The sequence below is a fragment of the Sycon ciliatum genome, chromosome 7, assembly GCF_964019385.1.
Source record: "Sycon ciliatum chromosome 7, ocSycCili1.1, whole genome shotgun sequence".
NCBI lineage: Eukaryota > Metazoa > Porifera > Calcarea > Leucosolenida > Sycettidae > Sycon > Sycon ciliatum.
Window position 1 is genome coordinate 13,777,931 of NC_088649.1, and position 10,000 is coordinate 13,787,930.

At 47.5% G+C, this 10,000-nt stretch overlaps 1 protein-coding gene across 1 annotated transcript in view; it reads right to left on the reverse strand.

Annotated features, from left to right (window-relative positions):
• LOC135821624 (transcription initiation factor TFIID subunit 1-like) overlaps nt 1-10,000 on the reverse strand; it is a 57,218-nt gene that overhangs the window by 27,226 nt on the left and 19,992 nt on the right. Inside the window, 4 exon segments of the mRNA XM_065334621.1 lie at nt 1-47; nt 550-664; nt 2,497-2,582; nt 2,972-3,076. The exon segment at nt 1-47 is cut by the window's left edge and continues 101 nt beyond it. Coding sequence (XP_065190693.1) covers nt 1-47; nt 550-664; nt 2,497-2,582; nt 2,972-3,076 — 353 coding nt within the window.

The following is a 10,000-nucleotide window of genomic DNA, read 5'->3' on the forward strand; positions in this document are numbered from 1 at the left end:
CGCCTAGGGTTATCCGTGCTGTTACGGAAAAGTCGAAAGATGAAAACCTATGCCAGCAGACCACACAACAAACACACAAAGAACACACAGAGAACTGTCATTCTAGAACAGCCGTAGCAAAGAGACAAGTATACACAGTAAGGAGGCAAGGAGAATGACTTCATTAAACAGTTGGCTCCGCGCCATACACATTTCGAAGGTACTTCGCCTGAAGCCCAGTTGACCGGCACCAGAGAGTACTGTTGTGTCAGATGACACATGCATGCACACACACACACAGCATGGCTCTGTGGTCAAGATAACTTCGAAATGCCTACGGGTAACTCAAACTATACGAGAGAGAGAGAGAGAGAGAGAGAGAGAGAGAGAGAGAGAGAGAGAAAGAGAGAGAAAGAGAGAGAGACTCACACACACACACACACACACACACACACACACACACACACACACACACACACACACACACACACACCAGTACAAGGACTAGCAATGCGGAGTGACCACAGAGCCTCCAGAGTCTCCAGAGCCGCAAGAAATCTCGTCCCATACCTTCAGGAACTCGCGCACATGCTCCCCAGCCCGTTTTGAATTCGGGCCGGGTACCTCGACCTTAGGGCAGATCTGTCCCATAATAAACAGGCCATTGTACTCGCGCAGGTAGTAACTGAACATAACAACAACAGCAGCAGCAGAAACAGAAACAGCAGCAACAGCAACAGCAGCAACAGCAACAACAGGTAAGCAGAGATCAAGAAAGGATATTTTCTTGATGGTGAAGATGTGAACCGACACACATGGAGAGTAGCAATTGCAGAAGGACGGGCACCAACAACAGTGATCGGCAAACATGATTAATTGTGATTAGCGCACGGGCAAAGGCGAATGTCTGTGCGTGCGTGTGAGTGTGAGTGTGTGTGTGTGTGAGCCAACAGGCTCGGCTGCATGATGGTGTATTGTTGTATCTGCCACCTTTGTTGGTTTCAGGGTTCATATACTTTCTATTTGAAGTATACATACCTGTTAACCATGGACTGCTTCTGGCTAGATTAACTCTTGTGTAATCAATGGTGCTAGTGACGCTTATATCAGTTTCATTCTGATTTAGCCACCCACACTAGTAGCAAGTATTACCTTCACTGGGGGCAGGGGTAACTGCAGTTGGATCCCGGGACGGATACCCTGATGCCGTCAATCCTTTTTCTGCACCTTGTCCTCACCCACTTACTGAGGTGTGGTGAGCCCATAAGTGGGATCATTTTCAAGTCCACCCAGAGTTTTGGGGATTTCAGGGGGTGTCGGCCGTTGGGCGGTTCAATAGCCAATTGAGCCATCTTTCCAAGATTCCTTTTGAGTCTCTCTCCCCTCTCCCGGGGAGACCCACGTGACCAGTTTTGGCAGTGAGCAACAAGTACAAGTACAAGTAAGTACAAGTGTGTGTGAGTGTGTGTGTGAGCATGTCTGTGTGCATGTTTGCATTCAACGCGTGCAGGGTATACCGTAGGCAAAAGAGCGGCGGAATATAAGAAGTACTTGGTCCGCGTCAGCGATATTGTCGCTTATCTTTCAGCTTTGTTTATATGGCGCCAAAGCTCACTCGGCAGCCCATTTCATCCCAATTTTGGTTAGTAAGTTAGTTTACTAGTACGTGAAAGGTCTAGGTACAGTTCGAGTGGATTTCGAGAGCGACGGGTGGGTGATTCTGATTGATACAGCGCCGAATCAAAATAGATTATCTTGTTACGCTGTGCAGGCAAGAGCAGCGCAAGCCACAAGAAAGTAATCGGCTACTCGGAATCAGCTCCATTTTGCTGAACGGCCGAGATCGCTCACCTCAGGGATCGCTCGTCAAGCTGAGATCTCAGCTCCCTTATCTCCAACTCAACGCTCGGAGTATCCAGCGCGTCGTGGAGATTTGCAAGTACTGTACGCGTCGTCGTCGTTGTTCAAAATAAATCTTGCAAAGAACGGCGTCTGATTTGAAACACACAGGCTGTCGTACTGCCCACGCGAAGTCCTATAGAGAAGGCGACCGTCACGATCGACTTCTGTTTAGAAAATAGCCAGGCAGCGGAGAGGAAGAGAGATGAGCTTGCAAAAGCAAGAGAGTCGAACCCGAGCAAACATATTTGTCACCAGCGTCGAGAGCAGCGACGAAGAGGACCGAAAAAAGTAGGAACCCTTCCTTGGACAATAAATTCCTTACAACTAGTTGTCATTCTATACCGTACCGTCCATCGTACCAAGTTTTATCACTTCAAGTGCACGCGTTCATGTCCAAAGTCTAAGTTCAAATTGTCGAAAGATAAGCGACAATATTGCTGACGCGGACCAAGTAAGATATGGCATCATACACATCGATGAATGCATGCAGTTAGCCACACCCCCCCCCCCCCCCACCAACCCCCTCCAAATCCTGCACCCGTAACCGCCGCAAACACACACACACACACACACACACACACACACACACACACACACACAAGCTCCATAACATACTGATCGTGGGTCTTGATCAAGATGAAGTCCGTCGGATGCGCATTGTGCCGGTAAATCGGCGTGCGGTATAGTGAACACTCGATGCTCTGAAAAGTGAAAAGTGCACATGCACACACATACACACACACATACACACACACACACACACACACACACACACACACACACACACACACACACACACACACACACACAGGTATTGAGAACGAGTCCAGGGTTCGTTGAAGTCCCGCAGCCTTAGCGGCCAACAACAAACATGCAGGATGGAATAATATCAGAATGATCAGCACTCCTCGACACACTCAAACAAACAATGCTAACACAACGATGACCCCCCACCACCACCCAACACCCACGCACGCACCCACACACAGACACACATACCAACACCCACACACACATGCCAACACCCACACACACACCTACGCCTACACCCTTGCCGCATGAGCGACCATCAGCACTACACCAAACTGACCTGAAGAGATTGTCCCGGAGCAAGGCTGCCAAGGAACGGTGTCTGCTGGATGAACGCGTTCTCGCCGAAATCATACTTTGGCGGACCTGTGTCATTTATAGGTTTCTACGTGAAGAAAACACACGCACAGACACACCCACACGCATGCATACATCCACACCCACACACGCACGCACACACACACACACACGCACACACACGCATGCATCCACACCCACACAGCAGGCATACACGCACATACGCTAGCAGGCACACATGCACACACACACACACACACCACACACACACGCGCGCACACCCAAACCCCCACACACACATACACCCATGATATAAAAGGGATGTTGACACACACATGCATAATTATACAACAAAAGTCGCAAGTGTGTCACTGCTCCTAGGCTATGGCCATGTGCATGTATCAATGTTTTCTGAAACGAAATTAGTCAACCCCCTCCCACCCCATAACAAAATTATTTTCGTTTCGTGAAAAAAACTTCAATATTAATTTATGGATGGCCCCTTACTGTGTGAGCAACACTAGAAAGAGTGCGCACGCAGTCATACACCATAAGCCCAAAACACGGAGAAAAAAAACGTGACGTTAGTTCCTGCATCAAAAGTCACAAGAAAACGAGGATTAATTAAATCGATGAAATATTGTCGTGCTGGGGTTAGGGTATGACTGCGCGCGCACTCGTTCTAGTCTTACTACTTTGAAGTAAGATTCTTGTCTCCACTCTGCCTTTCTGGTTACTGTGCCTGTTCTGTATTTTGTTGGAATGGGAGGTATGCATCTAAGATGGCCGTCACCTTTTTGCGGAGCAAGTTACGCCATACTTGGCAGGTCAACCCGTTCTAGTACATTTATGAGAATGACCTTCCACAGTTCATGACCTTTTATGCAGAGCTGGTATGACAGTGTGTACGGTTTTACAGTCGTCCCTCTTTAATCCGGCACTTTATAAACCAGCACCATTTTCAGTAACCAAAAAGTCCTCGTAATGCACACTCCAGCAGAAAATCAGATTCGGTAATCCAGCACCCTCCCTAATCCAGCACCCTCCCTAATCCAGCACCCTCCCTAATCCAGCACCCTCCCTAATCCAGCACCCTCCCTAATCCAGCACCCTCCCTAATCCAGCACCCTCCCTAATCCAGTAGAATTTCCTTAGCACAGTGCCGGGTTATAAAGGGACCACTGTAGTGGACTTGCCCCGCAAAACCTAACGGCGGGACATTGATGCATATATCCCATAGTTGAATGACTTTGTTCATCACAGAGCACAGTCTACTTACTCGTACAGCGGTGCTCAGTGAAATACGACCCGAAGTGCAAAACTGACACCCTGGACCAGTTCCGGCTACATCAGTCAGTGTGTTGGCGTTCGATTACGCACTTGAATTGATTCGTGAACGGAATCTCGCTGTTCGATTCCATGTCATGAGCCCTGGAATCGATTCGGAATCCATTCACCCTATTCACATGGGGTGATGTGAATGGCCAGGGGCGATTCATGAATCGATTCGCAGTCATCATCGAACGCACTCACCGTACGTGTATTAGATAAACCTTGTTTGGATGAAAACATGTTACTATCACTGTATTTGTATATGTGTACGTCCAGCAGCAGCATTCATACCACCTCCAGGGCATCAGCGGCCTTGCAAGCTGAGGGCGTCAAATGTGCACTTTGGGTCGGATTTCACCAAGCACAACTGTAATTACCATCCGCACAATAGGGCTTGAAAAGTGATGACGTCAGAAGTCAAAATCTAACGACAAATAACGACCCTTGGGGTCCACTCAGGTCCCGTTTTTGTATGGGTCCATACACGTTTGTTGGGCGGTTTTCCTTTGCAGCATAGCGACACATCCACCGGTAGGTGTGGGTCCATGACCGGGAGGGCCTAGTCCAATCACTACCAGTGGAGGTGTCACTATGCTGCCAAGGAAAACCACCCAAACGTGTATGGAACCATACAAAAACTGAACCCAAGTTGATCCAAAGGTCGTTATTTGTCGTTAGATTTTGACTTCTGACGTCATCACTTTCAAGCCCTATAAGCTGACCTATTTGGGATCTAGTACGCGTTGTAATATCAGGACATAGGCAACAATTGTCGCATACAATAGGGAGGTTCCGGAGTACGATTTTTCGTGCCAAAATCCGTAGAGGCGCTACGGATTTTTTATACGTCGTTTTCGAGCAGTGAAAAGTTCCGGGGTACGGAACTTATGTGTTTGCCGTCATTGCCTAGGTTACGATCGCAAACACGTCACATTCCCGCGCTATGCCTTTTTATTTTGAAAATTTGTACTTGAAGTACCGAAATCAAAACTTCCCGCGGAAAATCCATGTTTCTCGTACCAAATTTGTACGCGAAAAATCTTTCTGCACCCGATGACGCAAAATCTCCATACGAAACATGGTTCGTGTGAAAGCCAGTCCAGACGGATTCTCCGTGCCGAAAAATCGTATGGAGCACTCCTGGAAAAAATCCGTAGCGCCCACACGGATTTTGACACGGAAAATCGTACCCCGGAACCTCTCTATTATGCAATGTTATTTCCCATTTCTGAAAGTAATAATGTTCTCCTACTCGACTTGTCTTTGGGTGGCTGTGAACATACCATGGCGCAGTGAATTTGTTTCTACTCGTACTAGGAACGCTGTGTTTGCACCTGGTTGTGTTTCGCACGGATCGTAGAGTTCGTTTCCTTGTCGAAACTGCCACTGTAGTTATATTTTGTTTTTGACCTCGTCAACACGGCGGACGGTGCCGCCGAGTCTTCCGCAATTACTGCTTTGGCGCAGTTATTTGAAACCCAAATGAAAGCTGCTGAAACCAGAGATAAGCAGATGACTGCAATGCTTCAGCAGGCCATACAGATGTTGTCACAACAATCCACCGCCTCGTCTACAAAATCATCCTGTAGCCTCTTCCGCAGAATCAGCTCCGAAAACGCTATCGGTAGAGCGACCTGCCCAGCTCTTGACAGCATCATTGGCCGACTTTGCTACGTGGCAAGATGCTTGGTCAGACTGCTCTGCTTGCCAGCGTCTGTCCGCTCACGACCTGCCTACACGTGTGAGTGCCCTTCGTCAGGCCCTCGACGCTTATCTCCGCCGGTATCTGTACTCGCAGTCAAGGCACATGTGTTTGGTGTGCAGGGAGTTCATTTATAAACCAGTGTCTAGGCCTGCCATGCAGCCATAAGATTTGTGTGACTTGTTTTAACCAAATTGTGGAAAAGTCGAAAGTGTCCTGTCCGATATGCCGTGTACACCTCTCCAATTGACGAACCCCAAAGCATAAGTTGGTGGACGTATCCTACCACGAATTCCTGTCCAAGAATTTCTCGGCCGAATATGTCCGTCGGGAGAACACGTGTGTCCGGTGTGCAGGGAGTTCATTTACAAACCAGTGTCTAGGCCTGCCATGCAGCCATAAGATTTGTGTGACTTGTTTTAACCAAATTGTGGAAAAGTCGAAAGTGTCCTGTCCGATATGCCGTGTACACCTCTCCAATTGGGTGAGACGAACCCCAAAGCATAAGTTGGTGGACATATCCTACAACAAATTTCTCTCGAAGAACCGTGTGCGCCTCTCCAATAGGGAAAACAGTTACCTCGTGTCCCTGCCGTGCAGTCACAAGATTTGCATGACTTGTTTCAACCAAATTGTGGAAAAGTCCAAAGTGTCCTGTCCGATATGCCGTGTACGCCTCTCCAATTGGGCGAGACGAACCCCAAAGCATCAGTTGGTGGACGTATCGTACCACGAATTCCTGTCCAAGAATTTCTCAGCCGAATATGCCCGTTGGGAGAAGGATGAGTCAGGTGCCATGTAATTTCCACAATGTACTTGGGCCTTGGCAGTGTAATCAAGGGAAACATTTCATTTCCATTTTTTTTAATTAACTTGTACTTGTTACCTCAAGGCATTGTACTCCTGCTGTTGTTGTATCCAGACTTTTCTTAGCCATCATCATGAGCTTAGCCATGGACTCGGACCGACGTTAACACGTGTGTCCGGTGTGCAGGGAGTTCATTTACAAACCAGTGTCTAGGCCTGCCATGCAGCCATAAGATTTGTGTGACTTGTTTTAACCAAATTGTGGAAAAGTCGAAAGTGTCCTGTCCGATATGCCGTGTACACCTCTCCAATTGGGTGAGACGAACCCCAAAGCATAAGTTGGTGGACATATCCTACAACAAATTTCTCTCGAAGAACCGTGTGCGCCTCTCCAATAGGGAAAACAGTTACCTCGTGTCCCTGCCGTGCAGTCACAAGATTTGCATGACTTGTTTCAACCAAATTGTGGAAAAGTCCAAAGTGTCCTGTCCGATATGCCGTGTACGCCTCTCCAATTGGGCGAGACGAACCCCAAAGCATCAGTTGGTGGACGTATCGTACCACGAATTCCTGTCCAAGAATTTCTCAGCCGAATATGCCCGTTGGGAGAAGGATGAGTCAGGTGCCATGTAATTTCCACAATGTACTTGGGCCTTGGCAGTGTAATCAAGGGAAACATTTCATTTCCATTTTTTTTAATTAACTTGTACTTGTTACCTCAAGGCATTGTACTCCTGCTGTTGTTGTATCCAGACTTTTCTTAGCCATCATCATGAGCTTAGCCATGGACTCGGACCGACGTTAACACGTGTGTCCGGTGTGCAGGGAGTTCATTTACAAACCAGTGTCTAGGCCTGCCATGCAGCCATAAGATTTGTGTGACTTGTTTTAACCAAATTGTGGAAAAGTCGAAAGTGTCCTGTCCGATATGCCGTGTACACCTCTCCAATTGGGTGAGACGAACCCCAAAGCATAAGTTGGTGGACGTACCCTACGACGAATTTCTCTCGAAGAACCATGTACGCCTCTCCAATTGGGTGAGACGAACCCCAAAGCACAGGTTGGTGGACGTATCCTACAATGAATTTCTCTTGAAGAACCGTGTACCGTGTCCGATATGCCGTGTACGCCTCTCCAATTGGGTGAGACGAACCCCAAAGCACAAGTTGGTGGACGTATCCTACAACGAATTTCTCTCGAAGAACCGTGTACCGTGTCCGATATGCCGTGTACGCCTCTCCAATTGGGTGAGACGAACCCCAAAGCATAAGTTGGTGGACGTATCCTACAACGAATTTCTCTCGAAGAACCGTGTGCGCCTCTCCAATTGGGTGAGACGAACCCCAAAGCACAAGTTGGTGGACGTATCCTACAACGAATTTCTCTCGAAGAACCGTGTACCGTGTCCGATATGCCGTGTACGCCTCTCCAATTGGGTGAGACGAACCCCAAAGCATAAGTTGGTGGACGTATCCTACGACGAATTTCTCTCGAAGAACCGTGTACGCCTCTCCAATTGGGTGAGACGAACCCCAAAGCATAAGTTGGTGGACGTATCCTACGACGAATTTCTCTCGAAGAACCGTGTACGCTCCTCCAATAGGGAAAACGGTTACCTCGTGTCTCTGCCGTGCAGTCACAAGATTTGCATGACTAGTTTTAACCAAATTGTGGAAAAACCTAACGTGTCCTGCCCGATATGCCGCGTACGCCTCTCCAATTGGGTGAGACGAACCCCAAAGCATAAGCTGGTGGACGTATCGTACCACGAATTTCTCTCGAAGAACCGTGCACGCCTCTCCAATTGGATGAGACGATCCTCAAAGCAAAAGTTGGTGGACGTATCGTACCACGAATTCCTGTCCAAGAATTTCTCAGCCGAATATGCCCGTTGGGAGAAGTATGAGTCAGGTGCCATGTAATTTCCACAATGTACTTGGGCCTTGGAAGTGTAATCAAGGGAAACATTTCATTTCCAATTCTTTAATTTTGCAGTCATGGTACAGAGTTCTAGCTAGTTCAAAAATAGTAGGGGGGGGGGGGGGGGGCAGGGAAAACAGTTACCTCGTGTCCCTGCCGTGCAGTCACAAGATTTGTGTGACTTGCTTTGACCAAATTTTAGAAAAAGATCCAACAATGTTAGGGTCCCATGCCAATGCTAGTATCGCAAAAACCAATGCACGATAGTATGGCCAAAGCTGATCTCTGTCTTGACACCCAGATAAGACAAACTCTCGCTTTAGCATTCATAACTTGATTAATTAAGGGAGCATCTCATAAGTTCGCATTTATTTTGCAAACGCAACGCATTTCGAATAGACTTTACCCCTACCTCCCCCCTCGATTCGAAAGTCTTATCGCACATTTTCTGTTTATCTACTGTACACGTCCATGCCCCATGCTATGGTATGCTTATGTACATGATTGTACAGTCAGACCTCGCTTAACCGCACACATCCGTTTCAAACAAAAATATCCGGATAGGCGAGGGAACCGGATAACCGAACACTGTTTATGTTGGATGCATCACGTATGCTGTAAATGTGTAACCAGATATTTTCTTCCGGATGGCGAGGGATCCGGATAAAAGAGGTCTGACTGTACATGTAGATGTACATGGATATGAATGTTTTGCTAGAGCGGTCATGAATGGCATACAGTAGTACCGCATTTACTGAGTACAAGCACAATCAATGACATGTACACGCACATAAACATTGTTCCTCCACAACAACTGTACTGTAAACGCTGGCCAGGTACATACACGGTTTGATCAGGCTGGTGTGACATTTGACACCTCTGAGTAGCCTGCGTGCATGCAGTGCAAGGGTTAGCTGATCTGCAAACACAGGTAGATCTCCACCGGCTAAACACACTCATTTGCTGCAGGGATCTAGCACGGTAGTAGATTGTACAGTTCCAGAAAATGTGCGAACAGTCATTTTTCTATTCGAAAAGGGCGCTACCCCCCTACCCCGTTTCGAAATGCGTTACGTTTAGAAACAAAATGCGAACTTATGAGATGCTCCCTAAAATCACTGTGTTTTGACCGCGTATATCAAGGGGCCATTCGGCATAATATCGATAATTTTCACGAAACGAAAAAGTAGTATAATAGACCCTCCCCCACCCACCCCCCTGAACAAAAAATATATTGACTTGACAGCTAGA